The following is a 25999-nucleotide window of genomic DNA, read 5'->3' on the forward strand; positions in this document are numbered from 1 at the left end:
AGAAAAAATAAAACAGGAATGCATTGAATGAAAGTTATTCCAGCTTCCAGAAAAAGGGAAAAATATATTTCCTACATTACCAATAGAATCATATATATTTAATTGTTTAATTGTTTTTAATTTGTATTAGTTTTTTCTATTTGTTTTATCTCAGTGTGTAATTTATTTTTCCAATCTGTTCTTGCAAGTACTTGATGTACATGACTCGGATAATTTCCATTGTTATGCCTACATTTTTACAGTTTTAACGAACTTTTCACCGAGAAACACGTGCTGCCACGGTTGGTACAAAGTCGTCCTGGCTGGGGATCACGGGTCCATGGTAGTGGGTCGGAAGAAGGAGGTCACCCAGACGGCCGACCGTGAAAGAATGGAAGACAGGTCTCCCGCACTCCTGTCAAATATTTCTATTCTTTCAACAAATTCAAACGGAAATCTTCATCTTTCCCGGAAAAAAAAACAGCGTGCGTAAAAATTACTCGGGACGGATGTGAAACTTCATGAAGTCGTCGGGAAAATTGATTTTTCTTCCACAGAAAAGGAAAGCTTGGCCGATTCATCGCCAACATCTCAAGTGTAATGAACCCAGTGGTATCGAATGAACTTTTTGTTTGGAATGTTCAGATTTTGTAAAAAGTGTACTCCAGTTTCGTCGCTGTGTTGGTTGATGCAAAGAATTGGTTGGTGTAAGGAATGGTGCCTCACTCTGTTTATAATCCTGAACAACCAATGAAGGACACAACCAAAGCTAGTATTCCAGAATGTAACCGAACAAACTACAGGGCTATTGCATTTCCCAAGAGGAAATCTCACGAAATGTACATTACTGAGAATATAATCAGCTCTCTTATGACCATCAGCTGCTCACAGCCTGGTTAGCATTGTACTAGGAATTAATTAATTATAATGCTTATTATACTACTGATCATTTTCTAAGAAAACGTAGTTTTACTCCCTGTATACAACTCTCCAGTCATCACTAGTACTAAGCTTTGGCTATTGAAAGTTTGGACAATCCTGGGTCTGCAGAGCGTCTCCAAATTTTTTGAATCAGAGGTTTGATTGACCAAATTACTTCTTTCAATTAATTAATCTCTTTACGTCAGGTCTTGGTTGAAATGAAAAAGTTAGTGTCACGACCGGGATTCGAATCCACGACCTTCGGCTTTTCAAATTTTTTGAAATGATACCATTGATTATTTTTGACCATGGTAGAATAAGAGTTTATTGCCCATTTTCCATAGCAGTATGTACCTTATTGCTGTGTCGTCTCGTGCACATCAACAGTGTGGTTGATTAAACCACCTTAAAACCGTGGATATGTTGGCGCAAGTTGATACCAAATATATATGGTTCTTTTAGAAGACAATTATTTTATTCTCGTTCATATCTTTGATGTTCTTCATGAAGTTGATGGCTTTATGGCTGATAGTGGCTTGGATGAATGCAGCGTGCCATAATTACCATGATTGCACGTCCTAGGTCAAATTGAAATTTCAACCAAGCACGAATAACCGCACCTTTTTTTTAAAACTAATCTACCAACTGCCATTTGCTAACCTATTAGACATATCTATTGGTTGATGTATTATTTGTTCAGTGGTGTCCGTCATGATCTTGCAACTATTAAGAAAATCGATGACTGTTGATACCATTTTATTGTAAAAATCATTCAGCACCTACAATTGTATGGGAGCATTATTTGCTAGAAATAGTCGGATTCCACGTAGACAATGATGATCTACTTAAACCCCCAAGGAAATTAATTTCTTCCGATCCTGAAGCTTTGCCATTCCCCATTTTATTTAATAGTAGGAAAACGCCACATTGACTTTTTCCCAGGACTTGATATGACTAGATTCGATTTAAAATAACTTGCTTTGTAAAGGTGTTGTTCTGTCAGGAGTTCACTGTCGACAGGCACCAATCAAGAAGTACAATCCTCAAAAATGACCGTGAAAATTTACTGTATTTGTTTAAAAAGTCTAAGAAGAACAGGGTTGGAAAGATTTATGTTAGGCTTTAAAGAAAAACCTGCTCATATGTGTGTCAGTACGCAGGTATGTGGCAGGAATTAAGTACAGCTGTCAAAATGCTTTCTGTCTAATTGTGTAATACATGTATTTATGTTTCTTATAAGTCATTAATTTATTTCAACAATTAAAGGGAAAATTTGGGTTTAATACACTGAAAGGAATTGATTGGAGAGCAGAGGTTTCAACATGTTTCTGGTCCATTTTCCCTTAGTGCTGTGGGCTCCCTTAGAAGAATACTTTTCAAACTTGCTTCGTTATCCTCCAACAGTTCTTCAGTTAAAAAAAAGTAAAATAAAATAAATTAAAACCGTCTTTATGCCAAAAATTTGTTATATGGGTAAACAGTATGTTTCTATTAATTTAACAAAAAAACAGAAATTTTATTTTAACTAATTGGATCCAGTTTTCAGAATGATCAATGTGAAATAGTCGCTATTAATTGGTCAGCGGAACCAGAAATCCAAATAAACTTCTTAATTTTTTTTATATTTTTAATATTGAAAAACTAAAATATAAATACGCATATTTTCATTTAACCAAGGAACGTTTTGTGAAAAATTATTTGCTGACAAAAAACAGGGTTGAACACGAAAACTGATTGTCGTCGATTTTCTCCATTTATTATAACCCGAGTCGTATTTGATTAAATATAAAGCACGTCTTTTAATAGTACATAATAGTCCAAAGCCGGCTGACCCAGGGCAATTGGTAAATTAAATTTCAAATAGGAACGACCCAGATGAGAGTGCGCTTTTTGAAATTCAAACAGCTCTCTGGGTTGCGTCGGGCGAAACATACGGCCACGGCTACTTCAACATAAACATCTAACAGTATACCGGTTTGGCCTGCTGTGATAATGACCCGGCCGATCAGAAACCGGTACATCAGTAATAATGTTCAACAGTACAGAACCGACGTTTCGGACGCCTTGGCTGTAGTGTAATTAACGCATTTTTCGAAACGATAATCACCAAAATCAACCAAAATCTATACTTAAGAACAAAACTCCTTTTTCCAAAAGGTCGTACGCTGGTAGATTTTGTTTTTCTCGGAAAACTTCCCTAATGGTGCATAAATCAATGAGAATATAATAACAAGTACTATGTCTTGAAACTACAATCAAACAAAATAAAATTTGAAAGAAGTGGCGATGAAATTGATCCATTCAGATTTTCATCTGAACTACTTCAACAAGACAGACTCTTGACAAAAATTGAATGTATCTATGTAGACTTTCAGACACACAACAGTTCGAGACTACTTTTTTTTAACCACAAGTCCAAACATAATTGAAAAAAAGTCTTCAGCACTTTCAGCTGATTCGAGATAGACGTGGAAGATACACCGCTATGCTTGATATGTCCCAGTAACAATCTTCCACTGCAATTATTGAAATATTTAAATTTTATTGCACTAATAATTTCTCCTAGTGTCTCTAATTTCTGGTTTTGACATCAACTCGGCTCAGTAGGGAGCTGGTCATCAACCCTGTTCCTCAAATGCCCAAAATGTTAAACGTCGTTGTTATGCTAACAACTTTAGAGATCGGACGGGGAAAAAAGCAGCGTACTACTCAGAGATAGAAATCTTTCTCCGTTATTTGGTCAGTGTGGGTAATCTCGAACGGTTTCCAAGGACGGTACCAGACGTCGGACCGTCTAGGCTCGTCCTGCTCGATTAAAGCCACAGAGGCCGGTTCAGACTGTCGGCATTACAATGCAACTGTTTCTATTAATGACGGCGAACAGGTCATTTGCATATCAGCTTTCACCTAACACGGCTATCACCTGAATCTATAATACACGTGCTCGCTACAAGTTTATTTTGAATTTCCTAGCCCTTTTGGAGAGTTGTACCTGTTGGACCGGACATAAAGGGTACATTGTTTTTTTAAGAAAACAACCTGTTCGGTTACTACTTTTACGTCCTACTGTCCAAGAAGTAAACACTTATAAACACATATATTTACTTAAAAATAGTTCTAATTGTTAACGAAATGGACAAATTTAATAGTTAAAATAAGTAAGAAAGTTAAATAGTAAAAATTTAGGAGAATTTTGATAGCACTATCTATTTCATATCTTCTTCACATCAAAGAATAAGATGTGAATGTAGAATTTTGGTCATATATATGAAAGAGAGAGAGAGAGAGAGAGAGAGAGAGAAAGAGAGAGAGAGAGACAGAGAGAGAGAGAGAGAGGATGGAGGGAGGGGGAGAACTAGACATTTAAAACATAAAAACGAGGGCTAAAGAGAACAGGAGACGGGGAGAGAAATATAAGAAAATAAAAACGTATGTAAAAAAAGTTGGTACGAATGACGTAGATTAAGAAAGAGAGAACGAGGGTAACAGAGGGAGGGAAAGAAAGGAGGGGAAAACTAGAAATGTAAAGAATAAAAATGTAAAGAATAAAAACAAGAGCACGAGATAATATGAAAGTGAGAAAGAATTAAAAGTATATAAAAAATTTGGTAGTAACGACGGAGAGAAAGAAAGAGAGAGAGAGAGAGAGAGTGAGAGAGAAGGAAAGAAAGGGTGAGAGAGATGGGGAGAGGAGGGAAAACTAAAAATGTATAAAATAAAAATGTGAGCTAGAAAGAATACGAGTTGGAGAGAGAAATAGCGGAGAATAAAAAGGTATTTGCACACAATTTCGTAGTAATAACGGAGATAGAGAGAGACAGAGAGTGAGAGAAAGAACTGGAAAAATAAATAAAAAGGAGGGCTAGAGAGAATATAAGATGGGAAGAGAAATAGCGGAAAATGAAAACGTATGTAAAGAAATCTTGGGAGTGATAATGGAGACAGAGAGAGAAAGGAAGCCATCGAGAGAGGGTGTGAGAGAGAGAGAAATACGGGCAGAGAGGCAGCGTGAGATAGTAAAAAAAGAAGAGAAGGGAACATAAGAGTTAAACAAGAAGAGATTGAGAGAATATGAGAGAGGGTGGGGAGAGAAATAATGGAAAGTAAAGAGAGAGAGGGAAAAAAGAATGAGGGAATATATCGATTTATTTAAAAAATCTCGCAAATTTATGTCGCGAACGACCTCTCTTACAAGAGAGGGAGAGAGATAGGTAGATATAGAGAGTATTGAACAAAGACGAACAGGATATGAGACTATAAAAGAAAAGAGGCTAAGAGAAAATAAATGGGGAGAAAAAAATAAAGTTAAAACGAGAAAAACAGAATATAAAGTGAGAGATGAAAGAATAAAGGGGGCTCATAAATTATTTAAAAACATCTCAGTCTGAAAGGCCGTAATAAATAAAGCAGGATAACGAAAGGGTACGAGTAAATAAGAAAAAAATAAATATACAGAATTACAATTTCAAAAAATTTCTTTCATAGATAGTCCACTACTTATTTTTAAGCTTTCCAAGTTTTTAAAACTTTTCCCCGAGACAAACCTGTTCCTTTAAGCAAAACCGTTTACCATTCATTCTTTATTCTTGTGTCTTGGCCAAGTGCGACAGATAAGTCGTTATCTCAAAGAGGTTTAAAGTCGAGAACCTAAAAGTATTAAGTGAACGGAAAATTCAGTTTCAAATTTATTTATTTATTTATTTATTTTTTAATGAATAGCTGTAACCTAATCCTTTCGGCATTTGATTTTGGTATAAAATATTTATTGCACAATATTGACTGAAGGCACTAGCTTGCTCAACGGCATTCCTTCGCCATTCTAACAGCCAAGATTGTCAAAAAAACTACCCTGCAAATATTTTGACACGGCCATAAAAGATTTAATTCTGATACATTCTACAAGTTTTGACTATTCAAAAAAGAACAAAGTAAACGTAATAAAATGTCTATTCAGTGGTAAATGTATTTTCTGAGTAAAGATAACTACTAAAACTGAAACCAGTTCTAATGGTCTTTTTTCAAAATATCTTTATCGCCTTACAAACAACTTCTAAAGCAGCTTTGAAGTTTCTATGACATCGTAAAATATGAAATGTCAATCGTTACGGGTCAATTACTGTTAAAACCTGGCCATTTGATTTTTATTTTTCTGTTAAAACATTTGTTAAATAACATAAGGTATTTTGGAATGCTAGATGTTCAAGCTGACAGTGTGGTGACAGAGATAATTGTACATTTGTCTAAATAATTGTAAGCTTCTTTCGTTAAGTGTCCGATAATTATAAAGCACTTGTGCTATTCGTACTGCTCATAATAGAACGATCTTAATCGAGCAGGACCGTTATTTTCCCAGGGTTAATCGCCGAAAACGTGAAAGTACCTGTAGGATTTAAATTTCGGGGAGTAAATTTACTTTCAACGGTTTTCAGCTAGACAGTTAGCCACCCGGTCCAAGTATTCCAATTACTTTCACCTTTCTTCGTACCGATAATAGTTTCGCCGTGTAAATGACCCATTTTGGAAAGAGCGGATTCCGGAGTTTCTGTTTCCACGGGCACGTGGCAAAATTACCATTATCCATAGTCCCCGTCATTCCGACACGGACAGAAGTTGGACGTGTGACGTTTCGACCCTTTGATTTTTTTCTGTTTTTCAAAAATTCACTTTGAAAATGTCTTTTTGAGCTCTGCGAGGTGATGAAACGCGTGGTTCGAGCGTTCTTGGCTTTGTATAATTCCTTACCCTGCTAATAACCCTGACAATCACTGACAGCCAAACAAAATTAGTGTAATTATCCCGTAGGAAGTATTTCGTATACTGCTTCCTTTACCAATCCATAAACTTCAGTCGACCTCACTATATTTTCCAGATACTGCAATTCAAATTTTCTATTCACTCTGTTAACACCCGCTCGTTTCCCAATGACCTATTCTCGTTCCTCGTCATAAAACCTCCTCATTTGAATGATACTTCCTACTTCGAGCCACAAATCTTATCAACAAATTCTCTTGCCAATCCGCAAATCCGCCTCCCTTACTTCTTTTACCCCCCCCCGTACCAGCACCTCATCACCATGCAAACAGAGACAACATTCCAACAATATTATTATTTATCCTTTTGCTACAAAAGAAAGCTTTTTTTCGTCTTCTCCCCACTTTTATGTTCACATATTATGATCATGTTCGCTTAAGACAAGGAATTCTTTTATTATTAGTGTTTTTCTCTAAATTATTTATTGCGACTACTATTTCAATTTTTTACGTTTTTATTATGTGATTTGTTCCATTGTATGTTAACGATAAATCTTTATTAATTCAAGTGGCAGATAAGTAAGGATAAACATTTCTGTGACATTGCTATTCTTAGGCGACCCTCGTAATAAAGTATTCTGTCTCTCTCTCTTCCTCCCTCTCTTTTTTCTCTCTCCTCTCCCTCACTCTCTCTCCTCCCTCTTTTCTCTTTTTCCCTCTCCTCGCCCTCTCTCTCTCTCTCTCTCTTCCTCTTCTCTCTCTCTCTCTCTCTCTCTCTCACTCTCTCTCTCTCTCTCTTCTATCTCTCTCTTCTCTCTCTTCTCTCTCTCTTCTCTCTCTCTTCTCTCTCTCTCTCCCTTATTTTTTCTGTGTAATTCTTTAAATATAATTAAATTTACTTCCTATGTAAGAAAGGCCAATTGAAAAATACGCGAGTATTATAAACAAAGCGTTGAATTTAATTCATTTCTCTCTGAATGATCGGAAACAACCAAACCACAGAAAATATCAGCTTTTTATTATCCAACAGACAAGTAATAAATGAAAAATTCTTTCCTCCCTAACGGTGTAAGCCTGTTATTTTTATTACCAACCCTTTGGCCAAGTCATCGGCCCGTTTTCTCCAGAATAAGTTCTGTCACCGTTCGAAGAATTTGATAGGGACTTAAGAGCCAAAACTTTCTACTTTTAATAGTGGGAGGTTACGTCTTCATTTTTGTCCACCTGGATGATTAATTTGGACCTTACAAAATCAATCTCTTGCAATTGCAAATGAAAAACTTAACCGGTAAAAAAACTCAATAGCGATTGCCTAGATTACAGAGATAATCTTGTAACATTATAAAACGAAAAACTATTTTGACCAACTTTACTTAAGTTCTATTTTACTATCTTACTATAAGAAACATTAAATTTATAGTCATACAATGAAAGGATTTCCAATTGCCAAATAGGTCTATATGAAATGATAAATCGAAATTAACCGAACCAAATCGTAAGACAGTTGAAATAATTGTTATCAAAAACTGCGTGACGGACAAGAAGAGAAAAATAATAATGGCATTGTATGAAGATACAGTGAAAGTTGCTCAATACCGTATAATATTGGTTTTTAGCTTTCTTTCAGCCCGCTCTCGAATAAACGAAACGTGATTATTACAGAGCAGCGAAAATATTCCTAACCGTTATGGATTGAACACGCTAGTTGTGGGCCGCACACGTTCCGAATCCTAATTCACGAGGTACAACCTTGTTTTTTATTGGTTAGGAAGATTACTGTGTTTATCTTTTTATTGAACAATTGGTCACCTATTAATAATTTCTTATATTTGCCGAACATATTTGACGCTTAAGTTACGGACAGGATTGAAATGTTCATAATTAAAAATAAAGCTCGGGAAATCTTGTGACAGTTTTTAAAATGTGATTTCCATTATCAGTACAAATAATAGCAAACTTGTGATAAATAAAAGCCCGTATAGCTAGGGGTTTTGGCCCTGTTTCTGGAACGGACAGCTGAATGAGTTGGAACTGGGTATCTGGGACATGGGCTAACGGTTCCTCCATGTTGGCAACATTGCCTCTACGTTCGGCTGTTGTGGGCGTCTTCCCAGCGGGAGTAAAAGTAAAATGAAGCCAAGCTTAAAAGCTTTAAAAGCTGAGCTATCGGAGGCGAAAGTGAGTCTTGACCGGTATCGTAGTTTTAAATGGAATCTTTTGTGCTTGCCTCGGATCGAGGTGGAAACAAAGTGGATCATCTCAAGGAGATTTCTAATCCGTAATAAACCAACACTTTCAGGTGCGCTACTAGAAAGAGTACCGTGCCTTACAAGTTAACTTTAAGTTACTAAATTAAACTTAAAAGGTTAGTTATTCTATATTTATATTATCATTATTATATTTATTATTTAATATTAATAAATATAATATATACCTAACAAATATATATTTATTGTAATAAATATTTGTAATTTAATATTATTTATATCATTATTACTATTATTATATTATTATTTTTTTATTGTAATTTACCCTTGATTTTAAAACTTAAAAAAATAAAAAAGTTAAAATAAATAATCTTGCTGAAATGAAGTTTAATATGTTTGGCACATGTCCCTGGCCCGTATGCCCCAGCTGGTTTCGATTAATTATTTCTAGCTATCAATTTTTCTTTCACAATCATTGAGAATTTTATACAAATTATATTTTGTACTGTGACTGTTTTTGGGTCTCTTTGGTGATGAACCAACATTTGTTTCGGATCATCTTCGTCATCCTCGCTGTCAAGCCTTTCAGACGTGTTTAGTCATTTTCTCATATTCTTAATTCGACATAAAAATATGTGTGGTGTTTAGTGACCGTTATTTAATGATTATTTGTAGATCGTGAGATGCGGTCTGGTGTGACGTAGGTTTAGGAAAAACATTTTCTTTATCGTGTCAACGTTTCGATTTTTATTGAGTTCATCTTCAGGGTATTCCACATAAAAAACTGACCATTACGTGTTTGTTTGATTTCGTTATATCATATCCGTCAGGGATATAAACAGGTCGAAATCACAGAACCACCACCAAAAAGCGCAATTCGAAAAAGAGTCTGACGTACTTAAACACCAATGATAGCTGGCCTAAAATGACTAAAAAGACCAAATTATAAACATTTTCATTTTATATCTCGTTGCTTTTTATATATGGGATTGATCACATGTTTGTAGGGATTTTTTTGAGAACCACAGTCCTGTCTGTTTTTCAGTTTTTCTTTTCCTTATTTTGATATCGGTTTTGGGGGCTCCTGCCTCTTCTCTTCAGTTTTATTCTCTTAATTTGTAATTTTTGCGAAGAAGACCAAAATCGGTGTCAAAGAACGAAAAATGAAGATTTTAAAAAAGTCCTGCAGTACTAGAAAAACCCGTACATACACGTTTTAGGTTTAAATAATCAAAAACTAAGTTATAAACTGTTAATATCAAAATACAAAATGTATTTTTGGTTTTTAATAATGCAGAAACATTACTAATTCATCTTTTTGGTTTTATGTTGCAGGTAAGAACATTATTATCGTCAGCCCCAGTTTCAAAACATAGCCAGAAAGTAAGTTATGGTTAGTTTACTTTTTACTGGTAATGTATGCATTGTATTAGTGTAAAAACAGTTATAAAAGATGAATTACTGTAGAAAAAACTAAGGCGGAATGTTTATGCAGGTTAAAAACTTAAACTTTATTGCTTTGTTGGAAGTTTGATTGATTCAAATTTTATTTTTTATCCTTAAAAAAATCGAAACAGCGAGTAAAGTTATTGAAGACCTTTCGTATCGGAAATGTTTTCTCCCAGATTTTTTAATCAGCTCGGACTAAAAATTTTTGTTATTGTGCCGGTGAAAATTCTCATAAAAAACAATCAATCTGGGAGTTATCGCACAAGATAGGAAGAACTTAGCGAGGCAGTGTGGGAGCATTGCACGGCCTCGGTATCGCCTGTCAATTGAGCAATAATTATTTTCTCAACGGTCTTTAGGCTTCAATAGGTAAATTTATGAATTAAAAATAAGCCTTTTTTAATATTTTGTTGAGTTTATTTTTACGATCCTGCAGCTAATTTGATAGATTATCTTTCAAGTGATAAATCATCAGCCATTCTATAAAATATTTAAAAAAGAATTTTTTTTATGTAGCTAAGATTAAATTTTGAATTGTCATTTAAACACAGAAATAATAAGTAAAAGGTACAGGGGAAAATTTATTTAAAATGAAATAAAGTTTAAAAAGAATTTTGAAAATTCAGTCCGCTATCACGCGTGGAATAGTAATGAGTCTTGATTATAGCGTCCACCCCGTTCAGTCTGATATTTCCAAGTGTGATACCGTTTCCGTGAAATGTTTCCCAGAAATTGCCGCCTTTTTGACGGGCGTATCGGTGAAAATGAGGATGCAGGTGAAGCCGGTGCGCTTTCTAGCGAAGATACCCCCACCGGCTGATTTTCATGCTTTCTCCCCATTTTATTTGACGAATGGGACAGTGTCGAAAGCGCGGAAAATGTCATGTTTCTGCTCCCGGGACGTCACTCGTGTTTGGAAGTTTTCTAAAAGAACTAGAACATTGGACAAACCGCAGTCAAACACAGATGAAGTGTAAAAGTTCCGCACGATATTTTTTACGAATGAAAATTGATTCCTAATGAAAAATATTAATTAATATTTTGGTAAAAAAGTTGAAAAAAAGATGAACGTCTGAGCTTATTTCGAACCGGTTAACTTTGAGTAGAGCAGAGATAACCTGGCCTCAAATCGTTATCTGTCTACTTCCTGTCATTTAGCTCGCCCCCTATCAAAGCTCGAATGCGGTCTCGGCCATAGTTAGTACTTTTTGCTACATACCTCACCGATTCAGATCAAACGAAACAGCAACTGTGTAATTTAATGAACAATTTAAGCACAAAATATTCAGACGAAAGTTCGTCGAGCTTCTGCTTCTATTGGTAATTAGAGCAGGAAGACGAGACTAAGCATGATTGAGTGTGGATCGGACAATATTCAAGAATTCGGGTTCTGAGTTTGTGGGCCACACTATCTAACAAACCATGAAAAGAAGCATATAATATAGAAATAATATATATCCTCGGATAATTATTGTTTTGAGCCCTACATTTGGTTATATCCAAAGAATAACCTCATAAATATTATTGAGCCCCATTATTTGCTTTATTTTGCTTGTCCTACAAAAGATTATAGTTTTCAGATCGACCTAGTTTTAGAGTTTGTAAATAAAGAATCATAAAACCAGAAAGTTTTTAAAACTTTTTTTAATGTACTTCAAGGAGGCTATTAATTTGTATACTAACATAGAAAATGTTACATAAAGTTAATCGTTTTACTACATAAAATATATTACAAAACTCAAGGACGATTTAGATTATAAATGAACTAAAAAGAAACAACAATTTATAATTCTTATTTGGATTCTTTTACCTACAGTTCGCCTGGAAACTATCTCTCATTTTTAAGCTGTCCTGGGATGAGCCAGATTAATTTTCTCCAACGTGCTGGGGATGCATGACTAACCGTTAAGTCTGTTGATTTATGGAAAAATTTAAACATCGTGAATTTGAACTTTCTCAAGAGAAAGTCCGAAAGCCAAACCATCTGAGGTAATCGTTGCTTCTGATGAACCTAGCTTGTACATCAACCGCTGATAAAACTAGGATCTGCGCGAAGTGAAACCTTGAAAATCGGTAATAACCACAATAAGAAAAATGATTAAAAATGTCTTAATTTCGACTTGACTGTACGCGCTGCGTATTAAAATATAGTGCTAATAATTACCAATTGTGCTAATAATAATAACAAATAAATTCGATCTGTTTTATGCGATGTTTGTAAATAGCATAGGGAGGTGATCTCGATTCGGTTGAACGGAGTCGAAGATGCACAACAAAATACAGATCTGTTTTGCTGGTTTTTCTTACGAGCGCCTTCCTTTCTCCCATATCTTACTCGCCATCCTTCATTTATTTATCAAGTCATAAATTAGACGTTTGTTATACCGTAACCGTGAAAATAACTTGTGAAAATATTGAATATTTTTGCTATTGGATATTTTTGGCGAAGAAGTTTCGAAATTTCAAATTTTTTGGATCATTAATCTTGTACTAGAAGTAAAAAGAAAGAAAAAAATATTAAAATAAATAAATACATAAACGTTATAAATAGGATGAAACTCTAAATAATGAGATTTTAAGTGATTGAGTTTAATTTTAAGGACGATTTTAAAATATAGTATTTATTGAAGTTCTTTTTATAATGTTTGAATTAAATCTAATGCCAGATTTAAAGGGAATATAAAATAAAATTGTCCATGAAGACAGATAATTTATTAATAGTTTCTTGTTTTAGGTCCGAGGGTGGGGAGCGAGATGGCGCCTTCCTGAGGGCCGTCCTGGAGACGAGAACGACGAGTCCTGGCCGACTCACTGGAAAATGAAATTTCCGGGCGACTCGGACGTCCTCGGCCTCCCGGTTGATAGCCTAATGACAAACTGGAGCAACGGAGATCATCACCATCACCACAATCACCACCAGCTTCTGATAGAGGGCGGATCTCAGAAACTGATGCTCTCGAGCGGTGGAGGAGGGGGCAACTCGGTCCCCGACGACGACGACGATGACTCCAAGAGCCCTTTGGACGAGTTCGACCTCCTCATGTCATCGAGCCAGCCTTCGGAACCGAACAACAACTTGGCCGAATTGAAACCGTTACCCCCGTTCACCGGATATACAGGCCATCTCAGCATAAACGGTATATCCGGTCATCATTATCACACAATCGCCTCGGCTCCTTCACCGCCTCGGGTGGAGACCAATAACAACAGCTCGGAAGCAGCAAACCAGAACATGTACTACACGGACCAAGTGGTCTCGTCCTCCACGATGGACTGTTCGCTGGACAACATCAAGTCGGAGGTGAACGTCGACTACAACAACCTCCTCGCTCCGGACATCGAGGACATAGCCGTCCTCATTGGATCGGCGATAGCGCCGAATCCGCAGAACAGCAGCAACGGCGAGGCGTCTCGAGATTCTTGGATTGACGCACTCATCGACACGGCCTGTTCACAGAGTTCACCCGCGAACGGGAAAATGTCAGGCGAGAACCTGCAAGAGTTTGTGACCACATCTCAGTTTGGGGTCAACTCGCCCCCCAACGTGCTTTATCAGCAGTCAAAAAGAGACCCTTCCTCCTACATGCCGTTGCTCCAGAGCCGGCTGCAAAACGGCCCTCCGAAAGGCGAACTCTACTCCGGTCTGGTCACATCCGACTGTCCTTCTCCATCCTCTTCGACCCCCTATCTGGCTCATTCTCCACCGGGCCACGTCGTCTCCACGTCTGACCTGGTACGGTATAACCCCGTCCATAGCTCGACGCGGCCTTCTCCTGAGCTCCAGGTCGGCTATCCGCACACAACGACACCGAGCAAGAAGAGCAAAAGTAAAACCAAATCTAAATCCGTTCCTGCCACAAGTACAGTCGTCTACTCTGAGCCTTCTTTAGGTAAAGAAAAACCAGTTCACCGATGCACCATCTGCAACCGAGGGTTTCTCAATAAAAGCAATATTAAAGTCCATATGAGAACTCACACGGGAGAAAAACCCTTTAGGTGTGAAGTGTGCGGAAAAGCATTCAGGCAGAAGGCTCATCTCATCAAACACGCTCAGATACACAAAAGAATCGGTAGAGACTGATTTTCATATCACACGTTTGTCATCTTTATACAAGCGGACTTATTCATACAGGAAAATTATGTTCTTTGATCAAAGTATTTTGTCGGTTTAAAATAACCACCCCATTAAAAATCAGTATGTGAATAAATAGTCATGTGACACTGACAAATATTAGATTTTCAGATATATATATATTAAAATCCTAACATAATTAAATAGATGAGTCTCTTTGAAAATATGCAGAAAAAAAACGTTGCTATAAAGTATAGGTAAAGAGAGATTTATCTAACCAACTGTATGTATATAGCAAGATCTCTCAAAAACAACAACGATTGTACCTTTACATCGCGTTATATGTGATAAGTGTTTGAAAAAGAAATTTTTCACTTGTGACCAAATTAAGAACAACTTTTGTCATTGATTTTTGTATTTTTTATGTCCATTGAGTGTGGAAGAAATGAGATTCAAAATGATCACAAGGGTCCTCAGGGGTTTAATTTATATTTTATGTAAAATTGTTATTTATCTGTTTTTTTAGATTAATACAGCAAATTGCGTGGTCTTTATAGACCGTCAGATATAATTATATTTATTTTTTTATTATTGTTTTTATGCATTGAAGTATAATGAACAACGAGTCATTTGATCAATTACAAACAGTCGAGTCCACTATAACAATGAACCAAATTATATTAATATATATGAAAACTATCCAATCAATTAAACAATTGCTGCTCGTTTTATTTATGACCAAATATGTATATAAATTATTAATATTAAGTTGATGTAATTTCGTAATATATATTTTTTTACTAGAGTGTTCTCGTGCGAATGGAATTCTTTATTTATTGGTGAAAAGTGTGAATGTTTGTACAGTGTAATATTTTAAAATTGCTTCTTCTTTTTCTTTTGTTTTCTTTTGTTTTTATTGATTATCGAATAGAAAAATGCATCCCTATTCATTCCCATTGATTTCGACTGCCCCCTATAAGCTTCTGAATATTGATTTTATTTATCTAGAAAACTCGTTCCAGTAAAATAGAGAAAGCGTAATATATTTAATTATCTATAGAAATAAGAGATACTAAAGGGATCTTAAAGTAAAACACATGTACAAATTGAGTAAATAAGATTGTATTTATTTATAAATAATTTATTATATAAGAGTATAACGATTTTTAAAGACAAGAATTCTGTAGTCTCTAGATGTTAACTATTTAATAAACCGTTAATACAAAAGGTCCATTGATCTGAGCCCATATACATACTTATATGTACATTTGTACATAATTATTTTATGTATCTCATGTATGTATATTGTAAAACCTGTCGAGAAAAATAAATTTATTTTGTTTTTTGTGTTTGTTGAAACCACTCAAGATGTTTTTGTAATAAATTTGTAAAATTTGAATTTTTAATTTATATTCTTGTTCTTTTGTTTTTGTTTGTTTTTATTGTTAATGTAAACGCATTTGAATAAAAGAATTATTCACTGTCATTTTATTTTTAGTTTCTTTTTTTTTAACGTCACCTACGCAAACTTAAAAGATTCACTGTTCAATGTAAATCGTGACATAAGATAAGTTTGATTAAATTTTTATAATAACTACGACATATCCATCTACCTTTTTTGCAAGTAATAAATTGCCGTTTTAGTAAATAGTGTAAAGACAAAATGCGCAAGGATATAATTAATCAAGTTCTTTCACGTTATTACTATAATAATGTTTAACATTTTTTTATTATTGGCACTATTGATAACAAATTATATAAAGGAATATTTCAAATTATTGGGTGTAAAGATTCAAATTGAGACAAAATACCTTGTCCACGGCTTTTGAACGCTTATATGTACATGACCTCAAAACAAATCAGATTCATAATCGTTAAATCTGTATTAAATATAACATTGCAGGGCTCTCTTCAAAACAGATATTCGGACCATCACTTTCACGACTGGTTGCGGCAGGCCGCAAATTGTATAGAAACTCTAGACGACAAAAAAAACCTCTGGTCATTTAAGTCTAATAGTTGATGTTCATTGCCCGTCATAAATAACGGGCTAAAATCTTCACATCAAGGTTGAGCATTTTTTCAAGATCAATTTTTTTTTTTTTTAATAGAACAAAAATAAATTTTCTAAACAGACTGCCCTATATTTCTAGTCAACACCAAAGTTGAATATCAGTTTAAAAATATGGTCAAACAGAGATTCGAACAGTAAAGATTTTAGAATGATTTTCGAGTGTTGTGATAATATGTTTCAATGGTCCAAAGGCAAAAGATCCTAATTAGTCAAACTTTCAAAGACGTTCGAATTCGAATATAATTACTAAAACTGACCTACCTGTCCAACCATTAATTTTATATTGATTATATTTTTACTGAAGTATACACAGAACTAGTTAAATTTAGGTTTCACCCACTGGTGTCTTTATCAGTTTATTTCAGTTCAAACTCAAGTCTAAGAAGTATGTTGGGTCATATACAAGGTTGTTCTTATAGCTGGCTCGGTTCGACATCTGGATGTACCAGAAGGCGAAGATCATCCTTTTGAGCATTTCACATCGGTAAATATGTCTGGGTATTATCAGGTACCGATGAATATCTTATTCCGTACCTACCAATCAAATGTAACTTAATACTTTGGTATGATTTGTTTTCTCTCTTTTTGGCAAAGACAAAAATTTTATGCCATAGAAAGTTTTAAGGATCTGGTTATAAAATAAAGATTTTGTTCGGGATTGTCAAACGGGAATCTCTTCCCAAAAGCACACTTGTCTCTATTAAAGAACCAGTTTCTTCTTTCTCTCTCTTTCTCTCTCTCTCTCTCTCTCTCCCTCTCTCTCTTTCTCTCTCACCCTCTCTATTCACTCTCTCTCTCACCCACTCTATTAACTCTCTCTCTCAACCTCTCTATTAACTCTCTCTCTCAACCTCTCTATTCACTCTCTCTCTTTCTCTCTCTCTCTCTCACTCACTCACTCACTCTCTCACGTGTTTTCTGTTGGTTACATGTCACTTCTATGAAGCAAATACAGAATTGATCCTATCCACTTCCTTGGGGAACACCAGCATTTTTTCCAAAAGTTCGGAGTATTCCCTCTTTTTACACCAATTGGTACAGCAAAGTTCCGTCTGGGCTTAGTTCACAAATAAAATGTTTTTCCGTATAAAACGTATTATAACGTAATTATAACCAATAAAAATGAGTTTGTTAAGGCCAATTTTTAATTTAAAAAAAACAGTATTTCCTTAAAATCGTAGTAACCTATAAATATTAAACAAAATAATACAGCTTTTAAAAATTTTTACCAAAAAGTAATACTTCTTGTTACTTATTTATATAAATTAATTCCGTATGCCCAAAATTGCATAATACGTCATTGCTTCAAAAGGACTTAGCTTAAAAAAAAAAGTGCATTTAAAATCAATTTCGATGGGGTAAGGTGAACATTTAATAAGGTTAACTTCTTAAACAAATAATAATTTTGAAGTTTTGTCTTTTTCTCGTCATGTGTATGAGATGAACCTACCCTTGCAGGCAGAGATGACTAAGAACTACCAACCTCCCAGCAAGTAATTAGTAATAATAAACCGGTGTTCAAAGGATTTTTTTTTTCGAAAAAACCTGCATGTAGGTCAGTGTCAAGTATAATTGATATACAAGAGAAAAAGTGTCTAGCAAATGCAATTTTTTCACAAATGGCCCAATGAAGGTCAAATAAATTGGTCTAATGAAAACATTAAATAACATGAATTTCCTTCAATTTAAAAATCAATAGATACAATAAGCCAAAATTCGTATATTTATCTATTAATGTTAAAAAAAAGAGTTAAACTTTAATACTTAAACGTAATTTACTCTGATATTTAGTTTTACTCTTTGAACACTGACAGATAGATTAAACCAGCGAGACAAAGCGGACCAATACGGCAAGACAGCGATAGTTCCTAACCTTCCAATCCTGCCAACAAATCTTGCCGGCTGCCTAAATAAATAATAAACTGATGATTTGGAGAGTAAATTTCGCATAAAATTTTAAAACTATATATAAATCCCTATTTTGTTTGTCTCATCTTGCACGGCAAATAATTTGATCAACGTCTTGATAAATTAAAATTGCTTAAAGAATAAAAAAATGTAATAATTTTTTAATAAAGTAAAGATCCATTTCTGTTTACCTCTCACCCTCTCTATTCAATCTCTCTCTCTCTCACTCTCTCTCTCTCTCTCTCTCTCACTCTCTCTCACTCTCTCTACTCTCTCTCTCTCTCTCTCCCTCTTTCTCTCCCTCCCTCTCTTTCTTTCTCTCTCACTCTGCCCCCCTCACCTTTTNCTCTCTCTCTCTCTCTCTCTCTCTCTCTCTCTCTCTCTCTCTCTCTCTCTCTCCTCTCTTCTCCTCTCCTATATAAATCTGTCTCTTTTTCCTGTTTTTCGTCTCTATTTATTTTTATCTACCTATATTTTTTATCTATTCCTTTATCCATACTTTAAACGTCCACCTTTCTTTTTTCTTTTTTACTTCTTGTATTATTTCTTAGCGTTCTACAAACCTGCCATAAAGTTGTACGCTGAGAAGTGGGTTAAACGATTTTCGACGATTTTCAACTTAGCATAATTAGTCGAGTTAGTCTCGTTTCGGATGGTTTCCCTAGCACGTTTTCCGGTAGTTTGAAATCAAGTAAGTGGGACAATTGTTTAATTTGCATTTTTCGCCTACGATTAATTTGTTGCCGATGTGTTATTTTCAGTGATAAAAAGTATCGACAATTTGAATAAAATAATGAGAGGGGAAGATTTTTTTTAGCGTCCTGATATTAGATGTCTATTTTACAAAAAGTGGACTTTAAAAACTCTGAGAAGTTGTTAAGTCTATTTCATACATCAACTATATATATATTTAATAAAATATAATAAATAAATATTTAATGAAAATAAAGAATATTTTAAATATAAATATTATGAAAAAATAACTAATATTTAGCAAAATATTTTATGAAAAAGAAGAAAATCATGAAAAATTAACAATTAAGAGTTTAAATGTAACAAAGTAGTCAAAGTTACTAAGTCACTAATTTAATAAAAACGGGTCGGCAGTCAAGCGAGAAAAAAAAGGTTGTTTACTGAAAATGTAGCAATTCGTAAATACAGGGCGTTGGTGTAATTTCACCGACGGCAAGGAGTCGGCCGGGTCTTATGTATCCGGGTCTTCTCGGGGCCCGTGACCCGGTCACATACATCCACTGGTCCGTCCCACTTACCGCCTCCCCCCATCAACCACCAGTCTTGAAAAGACCAAGAAAGAGGGGCTCCTCCGTCTTTCTCTTTTCGTGTAATACTCTTCTTTTCCTTCCCGCGATCCCCCCACTTCCACCGATGCTAAGGAGTATATACTTGTCTAGGAGAAAGTTATACTGAAAAAAGTAAACCTGGCCCACAAAGTGTTACAGATTTCGGTTTTTAATGCTAAAAGCCAACAGAAAATTTTTCATCGTGTTCGTACTAGACTTTTGTTTAAAGCAAAGCTTGTTTCATCAGATGAAACGTGCTTGAACCACAAATAGCAAGAATAGGCGGAACAGTTTAGTAACAAATTACAGACCACCGGTCAAATTTCACAATAAACTGTTAACCAGACTGCCCTATACACAACCAGCAAGTTGAGCCGTGATATCACATCTGTCAGTAATTAAGAATTTCTGTTTTATACAGTGAGATCTAAGAATCGTAGCAAAACTCCTGCCACACATGCTCTTAATCTGCCCTGCTAAAGTCCAGGCAATTGAAAAACTTGGTGTTGTTGCCTATTTTGGCATTGTATTCGTACAAATTTAGTTTCAAGATAAGAATATGGCTATTCACCTTCCTATCCATGCGACTTGGCTAGACAGACCGTAACATCAAGAATAGGCGAAATAAGTTAGTAGTTAATAGGTTAAAAATTTAGTAGTAAGAAATCGTCGGTCAAATTTCATGACAACTTGTGGGCCAGACTATCCAACCGGTACTGGGTCATTTATTGGGGCCGTCTAAACTCGCAGGTTTTAGGAAACGGAACTATTTGGAAGTTAACAAGTTAAAATAACAGTGCCTCACTGATGATGTGTTTGAGTAACATCAAAAACCGACGAAGACCCAATAAATGACCCAGTGTCGGTTCAACTTGTTAAAGACTTGCCTTTCGTCTACCTATTCACATAGTATTAGTTATACGGACCAAAACAACGAGTAGTAAAGGACCAGATTACAACTTTATCACCCCGCAGTACGCAAGAAGGAATAGTTCCAAGAAAACCTGTCTAGCACATCCCCAATGCCTAACAAAAAATAACAATATGATCCATGAGAAATTTCTGAAGGAAATGAACTGACAAACTTACAAAATGGACCCATCGGACCGGAACCACAATTGAGCACACCGCAGAGTTTGCTGCAAGTGGAACTGAACAGAGAAAAAGATATTCTGAACTTTAAAACTTGAGTAGGCGATAAATTTGATAAGTTTATAACTGTTTCAACGCCAGTCAAATTCTCAAAATGCGTGTAACAGAATCCACAGAAGCCAGATGCCGGTATCTGGAAACGAATTAAGGTTGAGTCTTGTAAACATTCCTTAATTCTTGTTTCTCCGGCTGGCGAGAGAGCACATAAGAAGAGGAAAGTAGCTCATCATGGCTCATTGGGGCATTTCAATTGTTACATCGCTAATTTTCAATGCTTCAACCATATATAAAAGAGACGATAATAAAAATAAATTAATATAATGTTCTACATAACTTCAATCGTTTAATAAATAAGATATGGTCACAATTCTGCTTACTTAAATAATTACTGGCACACTTATTTGTTCGCAATAGATTTTTTTGTTCAGAAATAAAAGGATGTTCGTCTTAAAATATGGTGGAAAATTGGTATTGACCGTATTCATATTTTCCATAAATCAATTTTCCGCTTTAGGACGCCTTTTGTTTTAATTTTACTGTATTCTTTGTTGTTGTTTTTTCATTCACTCTTTTACTACTGACTTTCTCGCTTTTGTTTATGCCTCCTGAAAATAGTTTAACGCTGCGAGGTGTGACGAGAAAGCTAAGAGCAATTTTTTTGGCAATCGTTCTGGCACGTAGCGCCCTGATAACAACAGCAATAATGTACATTAACTTTGTTATTTACAATCTTATCTTCCTGGACAGAATGCCTTGCGAATATTGATAGTTGAGCTAGAAATTTTGCTGTTTCGCCTCCGATCATCTTGGCCTAACCTCGCTCGCTTTAAGTCTAAATCAATAAAAAAATATAAATAACAACCGTCACCCATTTAATTTTGCAATTCTAAAGGTATACTCATTGCATTTTGTTTTGTACTTTGAGCCAAATAGTTACAAAAGAGCCAATAAAACATCTTTTTTCACTATATGACAATTAACTACACCCTATATATATATATATAAAGTACTGAATCTTCCGAACTTTCTGTTTCAGTCAAGCTTTTAAAGTTTTACCGTATTTGAGAACTTTTTTTAACGTTAGTTGTTCAAACAAAAGCCAAAAAGGTACCATATTTAGGTACCATTTGCTAAAAATCTGTTTGGCTAAACAACCATCACACCGATTCCTTTTGCAAGATGAAGTTGATAGACGATTTTATAGACTGGAAGATAGTTTGTGATTACAAAGCAGAAAAAAGACGAACTTTCAAGTGGCTAAGTGGATAAGTATATTATTTTCTTGTAAATATCGGCCGCTGCCCCCTTAATTTTTTTATTTATGAATTAATTCTCTTTAATGGCCAGCTTGATTATTTTCTTCAACATTCTTTTTTTTAGAACGATGAATACAAGTCTATTTTCTGTGCTAATCGTTTATATTGCTGTTGATAAGTTTCTAAAGTTTCTAACCTGGAGGGGGGGTTTCTTCTTGAGGTCTGTGGAGTTAACCTGTACCTTGATCGGTTCTCATCATTTTAGCCTATTTACCATCGCTCCTTTCGTTCGTAAGATGCGTTTTCCCATAATGCCATCTGCAGTGGTTCTCAGGGATTTAAGCAGGGTGAGACTCCAACACCACTTAAAATGGCCTAATTGCAAAACGCATAGTATAGATATAAGAAGCGAGGCTCTAAACAAATATTAGATTTTTGTATCTCTCCAGATCATGAAGATTATTAGATTGGTTGTTCAGTCGTTGTCAAGGATAAAAGCAGGCTATGGAATCCACACAAACCCACCACTTAAGTTGAGCTAATGCCATAGCGCGCGTTTCAATCATAAGCAGCAAGGCTACAGATACACATTAGATTTTTTAAAAACTAAAAATCACCAGTAGTTTAGGAATTGTCAGGATTATAAGCAGGGTGAGATGTCAACCCAACCCACTACTTAAGATGACCTAATTCCAACACTCGTATTACAATTCATAAGCACCAAAGCTCTTGATAAAAACTAGATTTTTTATATTTTAATATAATAAAATACCAAAGTTTAGTGATTGTAAGGGTAATAAGCAGAGTTAGGCACCAACGCTAACCCATCACTTAAGATGGTCTATTGCAAAGAGTTTATTACAATTCATAAACAGCGAGGGTCTAGACAAATATTCGATTTTTTATTAGGATTATAAAATACCAGTAGTTCAGTGCTTATCAGGGATTTAAGCAGGATGAGGCATCGATAAACTCTCTATTAAAGATAGTGAAGTGGCAAAATGCGACAGACCTGAGATGATGGGCGGATCAAAATGATGAAATATTATTTGTTTGTTCTACTTCTTTAAGGAGTTTAATCGAGAATAAGGCGGACGAGGATGATTTTGGATGACCTATTGGTATTTATTTCAATATTTTATTTCATAGAACAACTAATAAAATTTCACGAATGCATTATTTCATGAGGTTGTCTCAAAGATGTTTTTAACATTCTATTCTATTGGGTTGTCCGGAAAATAATGCAGGATTTTAAGTTTTCATTAAAAAAAATCTATATAAAATATTCTGTTTACGTTTACAGGATTACTCATTTGTATGAATGTCAACACTTATTAATCCTCTTCCAAATGATATTGTTTGTTTACCTCTGTAGCATTCCGCTACTTGGAAATAATTCAGTCATCCTTATAATGTCAAAGCGAGAATTTCGTACGATTTTCTTTTACGAGTTTAAACTCGGCCGAAGCGGAGCCCAAACGGCTAGAAACATTAACCAAGTCTGGGGCGAGGGTTGTGTTAATGAGTGCACTGTGCAAAGGTGGTTTAAAAAATTTCGGGAGGGAGATTTCAGCCTTGAAGATGAAGAAGGTCGTGGAAGGCCTTCCTCTCTTAATGATGATGTTCTGCGATCAGTGGTGGAAGAAAACCCCAAAACAACTGTTCGAGAACTTGCAGAGCAACTCAAAGTCAGTAAAACGACCGTCGCTGACCACCTCAAGGCGATTGGAAAAGTGAAAAAACTCGAAAATTGGGTTCCACACTCATTAAACGATCGCCAAAAAAATCAGCGCTTTGATGTTTGTGCATCACTTCTTTGTCGAAACAAAAATGACCCATTTCTGGCCAGAATTGTTACATGTGACGAAAAGTGGATTCTCTACGATAACACTAGACGTTCTGGACAGTGGCTCGACAAAGGAGAAGCTCCAATACATTTTCCAAAGCCCCCAACTCATCAAAAAAAGGTAATGGTTACGGTATGGTGGGCTTCATTTGGTTTAATACACTACAGCTTCTTAAATCCTGGCGAAACCATCAATGCTGAATCATACTGTAACCAAATTAATACCATGCATCAGAAATTGGCAGTAATGAAGCCCTCTTTGGTCAATCGGAAAGGGCCCATTTTGTTGCATGACAACGCTCGACCACATGTGTCACGTGTAACGTCACAAAAATTATTGGAGCTTGGCTATGAAACTTTGCCTCACCCACCCTACTCTCCGGACCTCTCGCCTACTGACTACCATTTTTTTAGACACCTGGACCACTACTTACAACACATAATATTCAAAAATCAAACGGAACTGGAAAATGCATTTATTGACTTTATCAATTCTAAAAATTCTGAATTCTACTCAGACGGAATTAATAAGTTACCAACACGTTGGGAGAAATGTATTGAGATTATTTTGATTAAAGAACATTGCTTTAAAGTAACTAGTTTCTTTTTTTTTTGTTTAATACCAAAATCCTGCATTATTTTCCGGACAACCCAATATTATCATTATTCTATCATCACCAAAAATAAATGTTTTATGTCCCTTATAACTTAGTTTAAAATGAAATACTTTCATTTAGACAGATTTAAGGTGTTTATAGCTTAATAGATTTTCAGCAGATGTCTTTGTTTCACCCAGCTCGGCACGTCTCCAGGTTGTCATCTGCATACAATACGCTACTAAATTTTAATCGTGTTTTATAATTCACCAAAATTATCTTTCGGAAGGTTCTTCTAATAAACAAGGAAGAGACATTTTAAAGATTATTTATAACTGCTACTAAATGGCGATTATTTAAAAATGCGTCGTTACAGCTCGTTTGCACCACGACCTTTAGCCGTTCTTGCACCCGGTTGCCGTGGACGTCCAATGGGTTTCCGCTTGATTTGAAGGTGGTTCGTCAACCCCGAGCCCCTGGGAACCAATTGGACCGACCTTCCCGCTAGGTTAGTCAGGGGTTGGCCAACTGCTGCGCAAGAATCACTTGCCGGCAGAAGCTAGATTGGCAAAGCTTCGTGACGCCAAGCTTTAGCCCCATGAAAACTGACGTCCTGACGATTGCATTTCTATTTAACGTAGTTATTTAAATCATGTAATTAATGCGATGTAATTAATTAATTAATGCAATAGTACTAAGTAAGTACTAATTTGTAATTAATGTAATAGTAATAAGTAAATACGATATCGAAAAATTATTACGGAAGGCCTTAGTTAATTCGCCCAGCAGGGAGTGAATAACGGAGACAATCCTGACGTTCTATGGGATGATAGACCATAATATATTCTCTGGGGGCCGTCTGACCTTTGGACATAACTTTCTACACTTGTTGTGTCGATCTCATATTGAACGCAAAACTTAACATTTTCTTTCGAAAGTTGTGTCTAATAATGAAAAAAAAACTCAATAAACTTCTATAGAATCCTATTTGTAAACAGTTTATGTCTGAATCCATGCCTGAATAAGATTTATTTATTTATTTTAATACATATAGCAAAATTTTCACATCTATTTATCAATCAACCCTTTCTGTGTTCAGGAGGAACTACCCGTTGGGTATCGCATGCGAGAGTCATACCATTTACAACATTTCTTTTTTACTATTAATCTAAGTAAAATCCAAGGGCTGTGCCGGGATTCCAACCCAGGACCGGTTGTAAATAAGTATCGGCACCCTAACCACTCGGCCACCGTTGTCCTCTACATATAAGAAATTAGTATAAAACTCTATTCTTGTTTATCACAGTTTATATTATATAGGAACCACCAATAATAATAAAAAATACTCAATGAGAAAAAAAGTGCCTTATTTAAAAATTGATAATGTAAATGATCCCTAACTTCCAAGAAAAAAATATTCCAAAGAGAAATCTAAAATTGATGCTTGAGAATAAAGTTTTGTGGTTATGGTTTTAAGATAATGGGCAG

General features: G+C 35.3%; 1 protein-coding gene across 5 annotated transcripts in view; it reads left to right on the forward strand.

Annotated features, from left to right (window-relative positions):
- LOC106664959 (zinc finger protein 530) overlaps positions 1-15041 on the forward strand; it is a 28267-nt gene extending 13226 nt beyond the window's left edge. Inside the window, exons 1-3 of one of the 5 annotated variants that reach the window (XM_014391070.2) lie at positions 10090-10108; positions 10193-10240; positions 13041-15041. In XM_014391070.2, coding sequence (XP_014246556.1) covers positions 13125-14387 — 1263 coding nt within the window. In that variant the 5' untranslated portion in view covers positions 10090-10108; positions 10193-10240; positions 13041-13124 and the 3' untranslated portion in view covers positions 14388-15041. Of the gene's footprint in view, positions 1-8996; positions 9016-10089; positions 10109-10192; positions 10251-13040 lie in introns of those variants that run through there. The other 4 variants (XM_014391071.2, XM_014391072.2, XM_024225791.1 and 1 more) reach the window with 4 other exon arrangements.
- The last annotated feature ends 10958 nt before the right edge of the window (positions 15042-25999 follow it).

The sequence above is a fragment of the Cimex lectularius genome, unplaced genomic scaffold (genome assembly GCF_000648675.2).
Source record: "Cimex lectularius strain Harlan isolate CLEC.00 unplaced genomic scaffold, Clec_2.1 scaffold137, whole genome shotgun sequence".
Lineage (NCBI taxonomy): Eukaryota > Metazoa > Arthropoda > Insecta > Hemiptera > Cimicidae > Cimex > Cimex lectularius.